At 34.0% G+C, this 21,336-nt stretch overlaps 1 protein-coding gene across 1 annotated transcript; it reads left to right on the top strand.

Annotated features, from left to right (window-relative positions):
* Positions 1-17,485: 17,485 nt before the first annotated feature.
* Positions 17,486-20,550, top strand: LOC145036109 (monosaccharide-sensing protein 2-like). The gene is made up of 5 exons (XM_078984585.1): positions 17,486-17,732; positions 17,860-17,974; positions 18,112-19,610; positions 19,701-19,888; positions 19,985-20,550. Exons 2-5 carry the CDS (start codon positions 17,896-17,898, stop codon positions 20,412-20,414), a joined length of 2,196 nt encoding a protein of 731 aa, XP_078840711.1. The 5' UTR covers positions 17,486-17,732; positions 17,860-17,895; the 3' UTR covers positions 20,415-20,550.
* Positions 20,551-21,336: the final 786 nt, after the last annotated feature.

Below are 21,336 nucleotides of genomic sequence, written 5' to 3'. Positions count from 1 at the left end.
ATATATAAACCTGTAAGGATGTCGTGGTCTCCCCCAGGGTCTTACACCATCATGTCATGGGCTACCCCATATGGTCTTTACCTGGGAATGTCATGGGGTACCCCACATGGTCTTATATCCAATTGCCACAAGCTCCCCCCGGGGTCTTCCATGCAATAACATACAATCACTAGCATACCACATATCTCTACAAACGCTAGTGTACCACATAACATAAAATGGGTCGGCCTTGGTGCCTTAAACCGATTGGTATGGTGAGAAGACTCACCTCGAATGCAAAAGCTTCCCGAAAGAAATCCTTAGCTGCTGCCCTGACCACTTCCTGAGGCATCAATACAGATCAATATACCCAATTATCAAATGAGTCCCATACCAAAATCCTTAATCCATGCATGGGGGTAAAATGACCATTCTACCCTTGGTAAAGTATGATTCAATACTAGGGCCCAAACACAAAACAAAAGTCCAACACTATAATGTCCATAAATCCATCAATGGCCCAATTTTCTAAATTGGGCCCAAACCTCTACTTAGGTCTTGCCATGAGGCCTAAATCCTTCTTTTCAGTCCAACACACTTAGCATCCCGATGGTCCAATAATAATCCAAACACTTAAGCCCAAAATGCTAAAAAAAAAACACACATAGCCCAAACCAAGGCCCAAGTTCCAAATTGAGCCCAAATCCTTCCTAGGCCTTTTCCCTACATCACTAATATCCCACAACCTGTCCCAAGATAAACAAGCCCAAAAGTTGACCTACACTGAAGCCCAATAAGCAAAACCCATTCTGACTGAGTACACAGGGCGTACTTAATCGTACGCAGCGCGTACTAGATTCATGACTTGTACCCTGCATGTACCAGCTTGTACACCCATCGTACTCCTCTGTTAAGTCCTTTTTGCTATTAAGCACTTAATGCTTCAAACCAAGGAACCAAATTATAGATCTGATCTTTACTTAACGTCTTAATCCATAAAGTCACTGACTTAGTGACTTATATAACCCACATGAACCCAAACTCAAAGTATAGCAATCTACTTCCATGAAAATGACCATAAATCTTGTATGAACCCATTAAGACCTCCAAGATGGCAACTTTCTACCTTAGGGACTCAAATAGCACCAAGGGTGGCAACCTAAGCCTAAGAATCATATTTTAACCATAAAGCTTCATCCTTGGGACCAAAAAGGTCCAAAACTCAATATAAGAGATCTAAGGAAATAACCACCAAGTTTAAGACTTTATACCTCAGATGAGAGCCAAAAGTTGGTGTAGTTCTGGATCTAAAAGCTCTATCTTCTTCAATAAGTCTTCATGAATGAACACCTTCTTCAAAATAACCAAAATACTCCTTTAATGGCCATCTAAGCTCCAAAATCACTCAAATGAGGGCTAAGGATCGATTTCTAGGGTTTAGAGGGATGGAGTATGAAGATATTAGGGTTAGGTTATGAGATAAGGAGCTTAAATAGGGTCCAAGAACCTAAAACAGGGTTCTGATATGAATAGCGTACACCCAACGTTATTTTGGTACGCCCAACGTACTCCAAAGAACATTCGTGACCATCTTGGTCAGTACACCCAGCGTACTCCAAGGTACGCTACGCTTACTGCCTTTTTGATGGGTTTTGGTCCTAAGAACATCCTATGTGCTCATACAAACCCTAAAGCTCATATCTAGGTTTCTCTTGATTTTTATGTAGCAATAACAATCCCAAATCTCCTTGTATTGACTTTGGAAGGCTTAGAGTCACAATTATCACTCCTCTAATGGCTTACAAACACCAAGAGCAAATGGAGAAGATATGAGGAGAGAGGGGAAGTATTGAATTCGTCCCTAAGAAGCCTTGGGAAGGTCTTACACGAATTCATGAGCCAAGGGGGTTTATATAGGTGTACAGATAGGGTTTCAGTCATTATCCTTAACTAGTTGCTTGCTTACCAAGCAACCCATAAGATAATCCTTGAATCCTTATCATAGTCGAATTCTAAGGCATTATCACCTTAAATTCGTTCATCCTATACTTAGGATAATCCTTACCTTATTTTGTAACTATCACATAATTACAATTCAGCCCATCTAGTTTAATTAATTACACTTGATCACATAATTAATTCCTAATTAATTATTGACCAATATTAATTAAACAAATATGATTTCTCCTTTAATATATTATTCTTATAACATATTTATAAATCATAATAAACTCTCTCTCAATTTATTTCTCCAATCAAGTTGCTTTGGTGAAGGCAACCCAAAAGGACCATGCACCATCGGGTCAAGTACATACCAAAATAGTTATGGACCTAGACATTAATCCAACAGTCTCCCACTTGGATAAGTCTAATAACTATTATGCGTATGACTTCAGATCTTGATCTGCAATCGTAGCTTTCCAAAGCCGTTGTCAACTCTGATCTTATCAGATACGCGTGTCCTTAGATAAGGGATCATATATTCCTCCATTCTAGATATCGTCTGAGATATGATTTCTAATCATTCTCTTTGTACTATTTCTCGATCTCCGATTTATGACGACTGACTAATTGAACAAATCAAATTAGCCCTAGCCCGGCCGAGCATTTACGTTTGTCATCACTAAATCATCGAGAGGCCCAAAGATATCGCTTTTATCCTACTTTGGATAAAAGGAACGGATAAACTTTGATACAATGCTTGCTTGCACTCACTCACCGAATCACACACAACAATATGTTGTATAACACCAAGTTACTAGTGTGTTTTCATATTATCAATGTGCAACCGATTAGCAAGATACAACTCACACATCTCGGTTTCAAGAATATAAGATGTTATCGTCTCACCAATCACTCATGATACAATTCATGGAGTGATCCAAGTGAGCGTGGGTTTAATCCAATGCTCAAATTCATATTCATAATCACTCATGAACGTTGCAGCAAATATTTGCTTATGTCTAATACTCTTTTAGACAATCCACACACCAATTCACGACAGTCTTCATTCATACCTACTTCCAACATATGAACAACTGTGGCCCGTTCGAATAATTTGACTGTTCTTAATCAATTAAATTATTCAGGAAGTCAAAACATGCAAAGTGAAACACAAGAATAATACTAATCCCATATGGCCTCAAACCTTTGAGTATAAATAAAACTCCTTTTATTTATCCCATGCTCCTAGCATGCACACAATGTTTACCTATGGTTCTTACTTTGTGAAATAGACCAAATTGAGCACATTTCCAATCATTCTCATTTCACAACTCCTAATCCTTTTTCATAAGTGTAAGAATATCAAATTCTTGCTACTTATAGAATATGCTAGATTCTAACATTCTATGCAATGATTCTTTCGTAATGTCACTGCACCAAAATCACAAAGACTATTGCTAATGATATTACAAAATCTTCTATTGGAGATTGTTACAAGATAATTCCTTAGATATGATGTCTCTCACTCAAATTACATTCCTTTGAACATCCTTTTGCATAAATGTTTCTAATCTCGACATAAATTTTCAATATTCAATTCCCAATATGGACACACTTCCATATTTTCCATATGACAACGCATTCTTAATAGAATCTTTTCTATTCATAATAATGTCGATATGGTCCATCCAATACCATGCTTCCAACTACTCATAAGCAACCAATCCTCGTCGAACTTTGGATTGTCCTTTGATAGTTGTTTAATTATTTTAGTCAAAACCAATTCTAGTCCCTTTTTCCTCTAAATGCGCTAGACATTTGGAAAATTTTAGAATGGTCAAATATTAAAGCACTTGCAATCGATCCTTTACCCGAAGCGTATGGGACACAATGCATAATGTTTTATTTGCTATGTTCTCAAAATTCGAATTGTGAAGAGGAATGCCGTAATCATAATCGAAAATTTTAAGAACACACTATGTACCTTTGACTAAATTTATCAACATTTCTCAACCTAATCCTTTAGATTTGAAATGAAGCATAATATTCTCTCCATTAATTATAGCAAAACAACTTTACAACCCTTACGACTTTGCAAGGTATAACTCTTGTTTTCTATAATTAATATTGCCAACTTGCAAAACTTTCCATAATAATCATACAATCATAACTTTTATGCTCCCACTATCATGATGATTACTATAAAAAACATAACACTTACGCTCCCACTAGCTTCGACATGTATTCAAAACATCTTAACTTCCAGAAAAACAATACCTATTGAATTTATTAAGTCCATGTTTCTAATACTTAATGCTTTGATAATCTTTTATCAAGGCCTCTTAAGCTTATACACCTTTGCCTTAGATAGTTCATATGTGTGTCTAAACAATTAAGACTAATTGCCAAACCTCACAATTCAAATCATGGAAAGGGATACCGTAACCATAATTGAATTCGAGAATGCAACTTTACAATCACTATCTTCTTAAAATCTTTCTTAGTGAAAGCATTTCCTCACAATCATTTTCATGAAGGAGAAAATCTTACGACACTTAGATTTAAACGGTGTATGTGTTCCTATCCATGTCAATTTGTTAAAACCAAAGTTTATGACAAATTCAAACTTGTATGGAACGAACTTTCTTAATCTTGATTTCTTGCCTTATGGTATCACATTTGCCCACCACGTCTTCCAAGTAGTTAAGCAGCTCACCTTTTCCCATAAATGTACCTTTCATTGATCAAGGTGCCTTGCCTTTTATGCGTTCAAAATGAGAACTCATAGAACTCACATGCATAATTAACTCAATTGGAAATAGCACAGAAACAAAATAATGTCAACACGATAGGTTGTAAACCTCAACTCGTGTGCTAGTGATGATCGATAAGGTTTATTTGATTTGTTCTTGAAACCTTTTAAGACCATTAAGACTCTCACTGACTCCTTGACATATAAGATTCTCTTGTCAATAAACATTTGTTGACAATCAAATATTCAAGAGTTAGTGTAGCTTTTATCAAAACACTTCATAAATTGGTCCTAGTTGGCCTTTGTCTTATCCAAGACATCACAACTTTCCACATTTGATGAATGTTATAAACCTTCTTAATACTTGTCACTCATTGTCACAATCTTAACTTTAAGACTTGTTATTGGAACGAAGTATGATTGACCTTTTGATTTAATCATTTCTTCAATTCTTGATTCCTCTTCTAAAACATACAATTGTACTAAGACTTACTTAGATGATCAATTGAGATATGGTTCTTAATCATAAATACCTATCATAAAGCATAAAAGGTACTCTTCCTTCTTCTTAGAATGGAGAAACTTTTATCTTTCTGCCTACTTGATTCTTATTCGTTTTACTATTGATTTAAACCTTTTTAATCAATTCCGAATTATACTTAATCTTATGAGTATAATCATATTTACTAAACCTTTAGTAAATCATGACGAATATCTTTGTTTCTCTCATGGTGGACTTGATCAACACATAACTTTGTGTACTCGATCTCCTAGTCCTTCACTTGACACTTTGTCAACGAATTAGTCGAATTTCCAAATATGAAATTTCTCATTCATCATGCAACCAAGTTGCGTGATTCCAAATTTTTGTCTAATTGAAACTTGGGCGATGAGAAACTCTCCCTATTTGGTAAATTCTCGACTTTTTCCATAAACACCATAAATAAGAATCATATCCATTTTTTGTAGAAATATTCAAACATCAATTTTCATAACGGTTTCATTGCAAGGAAGTAAACAAATAAATAAATAAGTCAAACCAAAATTTATTTTATTTATAAAAGCAGCGGAAAACATTTATACTTACAACGCAAAATCTATTGAAAACTATGTATTTAAAAAAGAAAATTTCTAACAACTCTATCATAACTATCTAAGCTCAAAATCTAATCTTCAAGTCCATGCGATCAAGATCCATTTCTTGTGATTAGATTCATCTTGCTCTTTCACCAAGCTTCCTTTCTTTTCACTGATCCTGCAAAACATTCAAATGCAATCTTATCACATCATGTATTTGAATCAATGAATAGGAACTCAAACGAAGTTAGATAGTAGATTTTACCTAAAGTGCAGTCATACTCTTTGACTCTCCCATCTTCTGGACTCTTCAGGCTCTCTGGGCAGACTTGTATCCAACGCCCTTTCTCTTGGCAGCAAACGCAGGTCGGTTCTCCTAGAACGTCCTCGGAAGCATGGTCGGTTGACTCTCCCAACAAATACACTCCATTACTTCGCCAAATCATTTCTGATTCAGCAGCAATGAGCATGTAAGTTAGGTCAATGAGGTTGTCGTCATGATCCATCATATAATACTTTCTTTTGAACTCATTATATGATTCAGGAAGTGACTGCAAAACCCAATTTACAACCAACTCATTCGGGAATGACACACCCAACATTATTAACCTATCAATGTGTGATTTCATTCCTAGAACGTGGGCACACACGGATTTACCATCTTCATGTTTCATTTCCAATAGGGCCTTAGTGATATTGAACCTTTCAATTCTTCGATCTTGTGGGTTAGGGAGAACAATTGGAGGGGGTGGAGGAAGTGAAGCATGATTTCTTGTTCCTCGATCGAATCGTGGAATACCATCTTCATGTGGAATGTTGGTTCCACAGGATTTGGGAAGACCATGGTTGTCGAACTTTGACATCTACAAAACGGGAGAAAACAAATTCAAGTTAGTTGATTGATTGAGTCCTTAGTAAATCACCCAAAATGAGATACTAAGGCTAGGACCCAACACAATACGCTACAACCTAGAAAAGGGATGCCGTAATCTAGTTGCAGAATATTTGAAGGTAAGTGAATGACGATTCACTAATTTCCACCATGAAAAACGAAAAAGAAATTTAAGTTTTAAATCTATGAAAACTCCTAGATCCTTTGAGATTCATTGAACATTTCAATGACATGTTTAAATCTCGATATGCCCCTCTTGTTTGTGACTGGGATGCCGAGGATCACAAAGCGAGTGTGAATAACCATGCAAACTTACATGGTGCCCTCACATGTTACAGTCACCTATTCGATGTGCCGGTAAACCACACACGCTCCACCGAACTATGACAAACATTGAGTCGCCCTTTGCTACCTTTGCTTAGAACCATTTAGTGTGCCGGTAAACCACACACGCTCCACTAACGTCTTCGCAAGGGCACAAAGTGCAATTTCATGGAATTGCATCAATTCACTTTGCCTAAGTAACTAAGATTGGGAATTTGTAAAAACATTTAGTTACTTTTGTATTTCATTATACTTATAATGGAAGATTTCATCCTATCCTACCCGTTCGGCTAACGACCCTCCACTAGTTAAGAGTGCGGTGGGTAAGAGTGGATACCCATTCAATCTCCGTATTATAGGTAATTTCCTTAAACACCCCTTATAGACCAGCTTCGTGAATGAGGCCTACTAACGGTAAGACTGACTTTTACTCATACATATATATAATGTTAGACTTTTAATGTTATATATAGTATAGGGTGTATTTTACACTTTTAAAATACTATGTGGTTAACTTTAACAATTACACTTTTAATTCAATTTAATGGTTAACCTAAACTTTTATGGATTTATTAAATCTCTTTTAATTATACACCTTAATTAATTAATAAAACCATAAGGGAGTGATTTGAACTTTTTCAAAACATTACTAGGGTTTTAGAATTTAACATTCCTAATTAACTTTTAATCAACTTTTAAATTCCAAAACTTGAGGGCAAGTTTTGAAACATTTCAAAACATTAGGGTTTAGAATTTAAATATACATCAAAATTAAACTATTTAATTAAAATTTAAATTCCAAAACTTGAGGGCAAGTTTTGAACCTTTTTCAAAACATTAGGGTTTCAACTATTTAAATTTCAAAACAACAAAACTTTTGGGTTCAAATTTACACTATAAAACCTAAAGGGCAAAATATGAAATTTTTCATAACAACAAGGCTCAAATAACAAATAATTCAAATTAACATTTAATCACATAATTATCCATATTTGATTTATTTAATGATTTCTTGCAAAACAATTTATCAATTTACTCAAAATAATTAATCAGTTATCACATAAGGAAACAATTATCTTATTAATTGATAAATATCTTCAATTAGATCAAAATTATAGTCAAATATATCATATAATCGAATTAATATTGATCTAACATGATAAGGTAACTATCCATAAGCAAAAACAGCAAGAAAACCGGAGATACCATCCATCTGACGAGTTGACTCGTCGAGTCAGGCTTGGACTCGTCGAGTCTGCATGGACTCGGCGAGTTCAGCTATGGACTCGGCGAGTCCAGCCTCCAAAACACCAAAAAAACGAATTTTTTGAACATGTAATGCATTAATACAATTGAAACCAGTCTAGGCTCTGATACCACTGATGGGTTTTGGTCCTAAGAACATCCTATGTGCTCATACAAACCCTAAAGCTCGGATCTAGGTTTCTCTTGATTGTTATGTAGCAATAACAATCCCAAATCTCCTTGTATTGACTTTGGAAGGCTTAGAGTCACAATTGTCACTCCTCTAATGGCTTACAAACACAAGGATCAAATGGAGAAGATATGAGGAGAGAGGGGAGGTATTGAATTCGTCCCTAAGAAGCCTTGGGAAGGTCTTACACGAATTCATGAGCCAAGGGGGTTTATATAGGTGTACAGATAGGGGTTCAGTCATTATCCTTATCTAGTTGCTTGCTTACCAAGCAACCCATAAGATAATCCTTGAATCCTTATCATAGTCGAATTCTAAGGCATTATCACCTTAAATTCTTTCATCCTATACTTAGGATAATCCTTACCTTATTTTGTAACTATCACATAATTACAATTCAGCCCCTCTAGTTTAATTAATTACACTTGATCACAAAATTAATTCCTAATTAATTATTGACCAATATTAATTAAACAAATATGATTTCTCCTTTAATATATTATTCTTATAACATATTAATAAATCATAATAATCTTTCTCTCAATTTATTTCTCCAATCAAGTTGCTTTGGTGAAGGCAACCCAAAAGGACCATGCACCATCGGATCAAGTACATACCAAAATAGTTATGGACTTAGACACTAATCCAACACTTTTTCATTAGTACACCCATGCACTTTTTGTGTACGCCCCGTGTACTCGGCTAAGCCTGAAAACCACGAAACTTCCGAAGACCATAACTTCTTCGTTCTAAGCCCGATTCTGGTGATCCTTATATCCACGAAAAGGTAACGAGCATCCCTACACTTATATTAACTCATACCTTTCTTAAAACCTTTTGAACAAAAATTCATTTTCCACAAAAGCCCGAACTCCCACTTTACTGAAATACCCCTAGGCTCTGAAACACGATCCGCACACCTGAATCACTTCTAATACATCACCTGCACCAAATGGGCCTCAATCTGACCTTCTCAAAAGCCATAATCCTTATAATGACTGACCTTTGAGCCACAACCTCAGATTAGGAGTTGATTCAGAACAAGGCTTTACATTAACTCTCATTATTGGCCTCATTCGTCGCCTCCTTGTCTAGAGAAAACCCTAGTTCATGCTTTTGCCCTCACTGTATGTGTGTGTGAGCTTGGAGAGTGATTTTGGTGCTCTTTTGGAAGGAACAAGAAGCTTGAAGATGTTAGCTGAAGGGAGAGGTTGTTGATCCGGTGTTTACTCTGTTGTGGCAAGAATTTTGAGGTATAAAGTTGATACCTTGGTCATTTATTTCCTATATTCATTTGAGAGTTTATGGACATTATTAGCTTATACTGGAGTCATTCTTGGATTTGAGCATGTCATGTAGCTATAAATTCAGATCTAGATGTTTTATGGCCTCTTTTGACATAAACTTGCCATCTTTATCAAGTAACGACCCTCCTCCATGCCCTAAACCCCTTATTAAACTATGTTTGAGTGTTTTAGCCCCTTTGATGCCATGCATGGACGTAAAGTTAGCAACTTTACATTGTATCTCAGTTCTAGGGGACCATATCTATAGTTTGGATCATTAGGCTCACTTGGGAGATGGTTGAATGAGTTAAGACAAGGAAAAATTGACGAGTTGCTCTGCCAACTCGGCGAGTTGGCATTCCTCGATCTTCTGGACAATATACGAGCTCGATGAGTTGAATCGGGTTTTCATGGTTTTCTGAGTTCTGAAGGAACTCGACGAGTCAGTAGATGCACTCAATGAGTTGGTCAACATGGACTATTGACTTTGACCTTGACCATGGTTGACCAAGTTTGACTTTAAGGGTATTTTTGGGAATTTAGGATTTTTATGGAGTTAGTCATATGGTGGTTGTAGGCAGTTGAGTTCAGATTCGTGATTCGAGAGTTGGGTCTTGTCAGTCAGTGCTACTTATGAAGTGAGTTTTCCTCACTATACTAATAGGGTCGAAGTCACCAAGGCTGGCCTTTTTGGATTGTTATCCTAGTTATCATATGATGCTATGTGTAGTGATCTGTTAGATCTGTATCCTAATCTATAGGATGGTGCTATGATTGATGATATGTTAGGCATGTATCATTATTATATGCGTTAGCTAGCATTTGATATTTATGCGATGATTGTGTGATTACGGGTGGGATGAGGCGGTCCTACTTTGTGCTCTAGGCCAACACAACCAGGGCAACCTGGATAAATTGAAGGCCCATCAGGGCGTACTAGTCAAGCCGAAGGCTCAGAGAACGGTCCAAATAGGCTGAAGGCCCGGTGAGGCGGTCCAGATATCCTGAAGGTTCTGAGAGTAGGCTAGATAGTTACTAACTTTACGTTTATGCATGTCTAAATGAAGCTCTTAAGCTTAGAAAGGACTTAATTTGTGACTTAATGCATGCATGAGAACCAATCCCCCATAAAGTGGCACCTTTATGATTAAGGAACTCCCAATAAGCTCATATATACAAGAATAAGTCCTTCAAACGTCGTAATTCAACATCCAACCCAAAAGGGACCAAAAACATAATAAATCAAACCATAAAGAGATCTGAACATCTATAAGCCAAGTTATGAACTTGATACCTCCAAAGTCTTGCAACAAGGATGATGATTCTTGATCTAAAGGCCTCTCATCAAGCAAAGCACATACAAACTTCTTTACTTCCTTTACAATGGGAAAAATGACACCACAATCTTCTCAAGAGCTCAGAATACCATAATGAGGCTTAAGGGTCGATTTCTAGGGTTTAGGATGCATGAAGGATGATAAGGAGGCCAACCCTAAAGACTTAATGTGCTTATATATGGTACAACACCCTAAAATAAGGTTTCACTAAAACTCACGTACGCCCCGCGTACATAGATGTACGCCCCACGTACATGCCTGACAACCCGATCAAGACTCCCTGAGTACGCTCAGCGTACATCAGTGTACACCCCGCGTACATGGTCTCACACCAATACTTGGGTTTTCCCTTAAACCGTAAATTCTTTTGAAGACCATAACTTTTCCATTATAAGTCCGATTTCGACGATCCTTATATCCAAGAAAAGGTAACGTAATACTCTACGCTTCAATCAACTCATATCTGCCATAATTTTTCCCGAACAATAATCTAATTTCCATAAAGGCTCGAGCTAACATATTACCAAAATACTTATTGGCTCCAAAACACAAACCGAACATCCGGATCATCTAAATTACATCACCCACCTCTAAATGAGTCCAGATCTCAATTCCTCAAAGGGCCTAAGTCTGCTTATACCCGCTTTTTGATCACCATCCCAAAATAGAAAACGATTCGGAACTAAGCGTTACATAATGTATTAGTTGTATTTATCTCTTATTTTGTTTTATCAAATCCTATGCTATAGGATCTAGAGAATGTAGCATTATATATATATATATATATATATATATATATATATATATATATATATATATATATATATATAAGTTCCGGTTCATTTGAGACCATTCTAATTTTGTGAGACCGTGAGACCAAATCTAAAAATAATTTTAAAATGCAAAATAAATGGAAAAATCCAAAAAAAAAAATTTTTAAATATTATTTTCGGAACTTGAATTAACTAAAAAAAATATAAAAAAAAATAAAAAAAATAAAAAAATTTCCGTTTTTTTTTTAAAAAATACGTGAAATATTCTAAATAGAATATTACACTGATATATTTTAAAAAATAATTTTAAAATGCAAAATAAATGGAAAAATCTAAAAATTCTTTTTTTAAATATTATTTTTGGAACTTGAATTAACTAAAAAAAATAAAAAAAAAATCTATTTTTTTTGAAAAATACGTGAAATATTCTAAATAGAATATTACATTGTACATATTCTAAAAATAACTTTAAAATGCAAAATAAATGGAAAAATCAAAAAATTCTTTTTTTAAATATTATTTTCGGAACATGAATTAACTAAAAAAAATAAAAAAATGCGTCTCACGGTCTCACAAAATATAGGTGGTCTCAAATGAACCTATATATATATATATATATATATATATATATATATATATATATATATATATATATATATATATATATATATATATATATATATATATATATATGCTACATTCTCTAAATCCTATAGCATAGGATTTGATACAACAAAATAATAGATAAATACAACTAATACATTATGTAACACAAGAGATTCAAACCAAAATATTGTTTTCAGCTAATACTAGACTAAGTATATAAATAGGTTATGTAAAATACAACATACATATGTATAATAATAAATATGTCTAACAACATCATCTCATCAATTTTTCTTTTTTATAAAACGCAGAATTATAAAAATTAAAATAAATTTGTTTTGATTAATTTAGCAAGTAATATTGTCATCTTGTGTTTAGAAGAGAAAATACCATAGCCCATTGCTGGCATATAGTCTAATTCGCAATTATGTTTTTAGTTTAAGTGATTTTAATATATGAAAATAAATCAATTTAATCTAACTCAATTCACAAATTTATTTTTGGAATTATAAAGACTAATCAAGATGACTTTTTCCTACACAACTAGCAAGTAGCAATCAATAATCATCAAAATCTCTTGTGATTACAATTTCTTTGTTGGCGCACAGTTGGATTCAATTTCATATCTATCTTATCAATTTGAATTTTCAACAAAATAATAGTAAATAGAATAATTCATACATCTTGCATTTCTAATAGTCGCAAAAGTCGTTTACTTGGCTACATTTTGCATCAACAACCATTATTTGTGGTCTCTTTGTAGCCATATACTCATATATTTGTTGGCACATAGTCATATATTCATGATTATCTAGTTTTTGAATATTTATTAAAATGAACAGCAAGTTTGAAATATCATATTTTGGATTTTTGAAATATGATGTATGAAGTTTGTTATAATTTAAATAAACATTTCCAAAAAAAAAATCATGCATTTATCCGAAATATTTATTATTGTTGTTTTCAACTAAATAACATTTTTTTTTGTATGGAATCTACTTCGTTTGGATATGTTTTCCATACTTTTTTTAAGAAAATTGAAGAATATTCTTAGAATTACGGATGTGTTCAAGTATTTTGTATATATTTTCTTCAAAGTATGGACTCTAATTTTTTTTTTCTTTGTCCAAAATCATTTTTATTCCAGAATATCATGTTTGAATTATAATTTTTGTATTCCAAAATGTAATTGCTAGACATTGAAGACATTTAAGCAAAATTAAAAATGGTTAAATCGTTTACAATAACTCTAAAAAATCACGCGGTAATTTTTGTTAGAAAAAAAACGGGTTTCGATTGCTTGGAATACTGAGAGTCGTGATGGAACTTTCAGATTAAAATATTTCGATGATACAATCGAAATTTTCAATCAGATAAAATTCAGTAGAAATCAACAACAAAGAATAAGAGAATTTATAATCTGGTTGTGTACTAGATTCGTATGACCAATAAGATAGGAAATAACCACTTTGTTTGAAAATTGTCAAAATTGTCTTATGATAGTTTCGTAACCATCACAAAACTGTCACTAAACCAGGTTCATAATTAAGGTTAAAAAATGGTCTCAAAATCAAAAATCGGGGTTCTACCCCTTGGAACCCGCTAGAGTTTGCCACCCCTCGGGCCACAATATAAGGGGCGCCGCCCCCGGACCCCCGTGGTTCAAGAGCTTTGTCCCAAAATATCACTTTACTTTAAATATCAATAAACTCAAATAAGTGTCAATTCCGTACCACCATTTACTTGTTCAAAATTTATCAAGATCACATTGATCCACAAATTAATCTATTAAACTTAAATAACATTGATAACAATATAATTATCAACTGCTTTTTATGACTATTCTTAAAATTACATACTAAACGTTTTTTTTTTTTTTTTTTTTTTTTAAGTATTTATAACTTTTGTGTTCTTTTGGATCAGATGTAGATGTGATGGTATTACCATCTAAATAGTTTATAGTTTTCTGATTATATACAAGAAAAATGTGATAAATGATATATTTTATTTGTTTAAATTTCTAAGGTTGTACTGAGTGTAGCGGGAAAGACGCATGGGAAACGAACCTACACGTCATAACACTACACCGAGGGTGCGGGAAAGGTCGTGTGCGAAGGGGGTGAGGGAAATGCTCCATGCATTCTCTCTCCTCCTATGATTGGTCAGATTTTTTTAATATTTATTAAATTATATATACCTACTAAAAAATTATTAAAAAATATATTAAAATTCATGATTTTTAATTCCCTACAGAATGAGTAAAATAGTTGTATAAAATATATTTTTTTCATATATATATATATATATATATATATATATATATATATATATATATATATATATATATATATATATATATATATATATAATGAAAGATAGGGAAAAATGACCATTGTATTTGTTTTTTTTTTAGGGAAAAAGAATGATAGAAAAACTCACATGACCCTCAAAAAATGAAAGATGCTTTTTATACACACCTTCAAATCTAATCTTGTGTTTTAAGAACCCAAATGGTGATAGTCCCCTTGGTAAAATGTGGATAACTACTTTATTTGGTCGATAACAAAAAATCTGAAAACTAAATCGAACCAAAATTGATTTCAAATCGAACCATATTCAAATTCGGTTTTCGGTTTGGTTTGAGAAAAAACCAAATTGTGAATTTGGTTTTTGGTTCGAGTTTCAGTCTCATGAAGTTTAAACCAAAGCAAACCGAAAAAAAAAAATTAATAAACAAATAAATTAAAAAAATATTTTTTTATATTTTATATTAAATAAAAATATTAATTATAAAGTAAAAATCATTATATCTCATTTACTCTTTAAATCATTTTGTATGAAACGTTAGATATTTCTCTTTGCAATTTTAAGTTTCTATCTTAAAAACATTTTAATTTATGTTTGAATTTTTTTTTTTTTAAGTTTATATTTGGTTTCTTCGTTTTTCAAAACGAACCAACCGAATTAGAATTTGGTTTTCGGTTTGTTCTATAGAATTTGAATTCGATTTGGTTTGATTTTCGAATTAGACCACAAAAATTTTCAAACCGAAGAAACCGATTTGAAGAAACCAACAAACTAAAAAACTAACCGATTCGCGTTGAATTTTGAATCTTCACTGAGTTACTTTGATGGTACTTCAAACAGTATCATATTAATTTTAATATTTTTATAAATTAATTTAGGGAGTGTAAAATTAGATGGAAGCTAAAAATTATAACTTTATTTGTATATGGTTTTTCGATATAATTAATATGCACATAGAACGATAAATAACTATAATTTGATCAATATTTAATAATGGTAATATAGTAAATTGATTATATATAATAATATAAACACTACTTAAATTAGCTTTGTAACATGTCTTTATCGTAAGAGTTTTTAAATTTTAATTTTAAATTTAAAAGGTTAAACTTTAGGAAAAAAACAAACTCAAAAGCCCAATAATGGAGATTTTTAAATTTTACATAAAAAACAAATCATAATCAAATTCTCCATGAAATTCCAAAATGTATACTTATGGTCAATGTTTTAAAGACTTGTTTTTTCGTTGAATCAACCTGATGTTCGGTTGACGGTTTTACCGTCGATTTATCTGGTCCGAGCATCGGTCTACATCTAGCACTGGCGTACGTCGATTTCGAGTTGTATATATACCAGATAACCTGTTATGATCCCATGAGACTTGCAACTCAATCAAAATAGTATGGAAAATTGCTTGAAGGAGAACGACATCTGGTACAAAAGGGAGGAGACAATGGAAAAAAAAATGAGCATATGTATCATGAGAGAATGATACGTATACGATTTGATATCATGTTTGGTAATGGAAATATCCATTAGATTTTCATTTTATTCCATTGTTATAAATAATACAAAATGTGCATACAATATTGATAATAAAGATCCTACATCATTCATGATATAAAACTAGATCATAAACTAACAAATTTGCTTGGAAATGATATGTTTTTAAATGAAATAAGTGAAAGTCAACTATATAAGTCTAATATACCAGTTAAAACGAGTTTTTATCAGTTTAACCCGATTTAAAATAAAAGTATTTGGTTCGATTTGGTCTAGAAATTGACATAAAGTCGATCATAACCGTATCGTTATTGTTTTCGGTTTAAATTGATTTTTAAAACATTGCTTAGAGCATATATGATGAAGATTATTATTATTATTATTATTATTATTATTATTATTATTATTATTATTGTTGTTTTTCTAATAAGGATTGAGTAAACAACTTATTTAACATTTTTTTAACTAATTAGTATATATTGAATAATCAATATATTTTCATGTTTTGTATATCTTATCCTGTTTAATCATATTTTATTTTACCTTTAATTATATTTTAATTTTAAATATTTTAAATTTATTTACTAGTTAATTATTTCTATTAAATATTTTAATGAAAATTTATTTATGCAATATAAATTTATAAAAAATATATAATATTTTTTTATAAATACAATGTATTAATTTTTTTCGTATATTACATATATAAAATGAAAACATGGCATACTTTTATTTCTATTTTCGTTTATCTGTGGCATCAATGCTATAAAATATGATGTATGTTTAAAAAATAATTAATTAAATTAAAGAGTTTTTTAGAATATTTTAAATAGAAAAAATAAATTAGTTAAAATATAAAAAAAAAACTATTTAAAAATTAACCATTAGAGATTGTTTAATTAAAAAAATAAACTTAAATAAAAAAACAAAATTTTAAATCAGAATATAGTTTTACTTGGAGATCTTTTATAATATCATTTTTTTTTAAAATTTAAATGTTATAGAAAAATCTAATTATTAAGTGTTTGTGTTATTTTTAATTCAACATGGGAAAATGTTGTAACAAAAGGTGGCATAAGGCAGCCGACGTGGGGGCAAGTGTGAGCGCAGCTTCAAAAAGGAAATTGTCAGCTAACTTTGTAAAACCAATCCTTCTACTTTTACATAATTACAAATCCCGTCCCTAACTCGTAGAATAATATCTCGACTTCAACTTCCTTGGACAATCATGGTCCTAAGAAAACAGTATGCTCCACAGAATATAAATAACCATCCCTTTCTCCTATATTCTCTTCATTCAGGTGTCTTCTTTTGATTTATACCCATTCCCCACCATTCAAATAAATTATTGGGAAATCAATCATCTTTTGTCCTCCATCTTTTTGTTTTCATTTGAATCGACTGTACTAAACTCAGAATTGAACTGAAGCAAAGATCAGTACGATCAGTTTCAAAGACGAAAAGGATTCAGCAAACAACCAAGGACTTTCCTTTCTCTTTATCAATCTTCGATCCCGGTAATTGAGCCCTGAATTTCGGATTTTGTCAAAACTGTTTGTAAATTAGTTTTTTTGTATAATTTTATCTCCTTCGTTATTATTTTCATAGTTGATGGTTCGATCCTTGTGTGTTTGTTTATCTCAGAGTTTGCGCTGATTTGGGGAAAAAAGAAGCGGGAAAATGAGTGGAGCTGTGCTGGTGGCTGTTGCTGCCGCCGTCGGTAACTTAATTCAAGGATGGGATAACGCCACTATTGCCGGTAAGCAGCTTATAAATCATATTATTCCGATTTGAAATATCAGTGTGGTTTCATTTCATAGTTCATGTGTTAAAAATTGAAATCTAGATTTATCTTTCTGGATGATAATTGTTTGTGGTTGTCGTAATGCGATTTAGGGGCTGTTTTATACATAAAGAAAGAGTTCAATTTGCAAAACGAACCAACGATCGAGGGTCTAATTGTGGCTATGTCGCTGATCGGTGCGACTTTAGTCACGACTTGTTCCGGTGCAATATCAGATTCGGTCGGCCGACGTCCGATGCTGATCATCTCCTCTGTTCTTTATTTCTTCGGTGGTCTTGTTATGCTATGGTCACCCAATGTTTATATCCTTTTATTGGGTAGACTATTAGATGGTTTTGGAATCGGATTAGCAGTTACTCTTGTTCCCGTTTACATATCGGAAACATCACCGCCGGAAATCAGAGGTTCACTCAACACTTTACCACAGTTCATGGGCTCCGGTGGGATGTTCCTTTCCTACTGTATGGTTTTCGGGATGTCGTTACAGGAGTCACCAAACTGGAGGTTGATGCTCGGCGTTCTTTCAATTCCATCCTTCCTTTATTTCATTTTCACGATTTTTTTCTTGCCGGAGTCTCCGAGATGGCTGGTTAGCAAAGGAAGAATGGTTGAAGCGAAGCAGGTTTTGCAGAGATTACGTGGTAGAGAAGATGTTGCAGGTGAGATGGCTTTACTGGTTGAAGGACTTGAAGTTGGGGGAGAGACGACTCTTGAAGAGTACATAATAGGCCCTGCACATAATCAACCCATCACAGAAGCTGATAAAATTAGGTTATTTGGTAACGATGAAGGGGTATCTTTGATTGCTCGACCTGTCACCGGAAAAAGTACGATCGGAATTGCTTCCCGTCAAGGAAGCGCTAGTAGCAACGGTGCCCCATTTGTCGACCCTCTTGTCTCCCTCTTTAGCAGTGTCCATGAGAAACTTCCGGATGCTGTTGGAAGCAAAGGAAGCATGCTTTTCCCTCACTTTGGGAGTATGTTCAGTGTTACAGGAAATCAAGAGAAACATGAAGATTGGGATGAAGAGAGTGTTGGTGGTAGGGAAGGCGACGATTATCAATCTGATGTTCCTGGAAACGACGACAATGATGATAATTTACAATCTCCGTTGATTTCCCGTCAAGCTACAAGTATGGAAAAAGACATGATTCATCCTGCTTCAAGTATTATAAGTATGAGAAACAACAGCGTTGTTCACATCGACGGAGAACAAGTGAATAGCACTGACATTGGCGGTGGTTGGCAGCTTGCCTGGAAGTGGCCAGAAAAAGATGTTGAAGATGGGAAGACGAAAGAAGGGTTCAGAAGAATCTATTTACACCAAGAGAATGGTGTCGGAGCTCACCGTGGGTCACACATTTCACTCGCAGGTGCCGATATGCCGGCGGATGGCGAGTCCTTTCAGGCCGCCGCCCTGGTGAGCCAGCCTGCACTATACTCTAAAGACCTCATGGACCAGAACCCGGTCGGACCGGCCATGCTTCATCCGGCTGAAGCTGCAACCAAAGGCATAAACTGGTCTGATCTTTCTGAACCGGGAGTCAAGCATGCATTGTTTGTTGGAATCGGTCTTCAAATACTTCAACAGGTAACAAAAATCAAACTTCTAGCTCTAGTTTTTCACCTTTGAATTAGGGTTCCAATTAAATCCAATTTGTTTTGTCAATTTCATGTTTAGTTCTCTGGCATTAGTGGAGTTCTTTACTACACGCCTCAGATCCTTGAAGAAGCAGGGGTTGGTGTTCTTTTATCAAATTGGGGGATTAGTTCAATTTCTTCATCTCTTCTCATTAGCAACATCTCAACTTTGTTGATGCTCCCTTGTATCGCTGTCGCCATGAGACTCATGGATATATCTGGAAGAAGGTAAATTACTCGCTCCAGATTACAAAATTAAGAAAATTAGAATGTTAGAATTGAGATATAAACGAACAGAAGATGATCCGTTTTGTGATATTGCAGGAGTCTGCTGTTAACGACTATTCCAGTATTGATTCTGAGTCTCATAATTTTGGTAATCGGAGGTTTGATAGACTTCGGGAGTGTTGCAAATGCAGCGATTTCAACTGCTGGTGTTGTGATCTATTTCTGTTGTTTCGTGATGGGATTTGGTCCGATTCCCAATATATTATGTTCAGAGATTTTTCCTACCAGAGTTCGTGGGATCTGTATAGCCATTTGTGCCCTCACTTTCTGGATCTGTGACATCATTGTGACGTATTCTCTGCCATTGTTGCTTACTTCTGTTGGTTTGCCTGGTGTTTTTTCGATGTATGCTGTTGTGTGCATCATATCGTGGGTGTTTGTTTTCTTGAAAGTGCCGGAAACGAAGGGTATGCCATTGGAAGTGATCACAGAGTTCTTCTCAGTTGGTGCAAAACACAAAAATTGACTCGGGGGGTTTGGTTTCAGAGTGTGTTTTTGTAATTTATTTCATACGGTTTTGTTTTGGTTTAAATTTTGTGAGATTTTGGAATCTTTTGTTTTATTTTTTACATATAATATGGGGTTGAACATTTGGGTGTTTAGTGGCCACTTTATCATATACGTAAACATAAACATGTATGTACATTTTAAAGATGTGATGATCTCAAAAAAAAAAAAAAGGAGAAATGATTTTCATTATCGAGTGCAAAACTCCCATTTGTAGGCCAAGGTCATTTTCGCAATTTGCATGTAATTCTTTAGTGCCTAGAGAGTTATGTCTATTTGTATATCATAGTATGCCCAATTTCAAAGTCCATATCCTATAGCCTTAAAATTCTTGTTATTCATTGCATCTATTTGGTTAATCAATATCTATATTTCGAGAAAACAATATTTTTTTTGTGGAATCAAAGCCAAATCACTAGCCATCTTTCTTTTCCGCTCTCCGCCCTTCTATTCCATTGACCCTTGCTCATCGTCGACTTCCCTCTCTTTTTTCCTTCTATTCCGTCGGCATCATGACTGCCAACATCGACCCTAAGCTAACCGTCGAAAAACCTTATAGAATCACCAACATCAAAGCATTCATTCCTCTCGGATATCTCAAGTTGACCACTATTCTCCTCATATGGCTTCTTCCTTGTCTTTGACCGTTTTGAACATGGAGATCCAACCTCAACTGTCATTCAAAGCGAAATTATAAGGGCAGACACAACGGCCACGGGCACAACCGGGACTATCGCCACCTACAACCCTCCACCAAGTGAAAAACAACAACAATCACCGTAGATGCCGCCATCCAGTGAACTGTCGTTCCAGACGCAACAATAAACGACAAGGTAGGGCTGCCAATAGCCAATCGTAGGCCTCATTATGGGTTGCTTACT

This window comes from Lactuca saligna, chromosome 3 (assembly GCF_052625555.1).
Source record: "Lactuca saligna cultivar CGN05327 chromosome 3, ASM5262555v1, whole genome shotgun sequence".
NCBI lineage: Eukaryota > Viridiplantae > Streptophyta > Magnoliopsida > Asterales > Asteraceae > Lactuca > Lactuca saligna.
The sequence above is the reverse complement of the archived record's forward strand: the minus strand, read 5'-3'. Positions and strand labels throughout refer to the sequence as shown.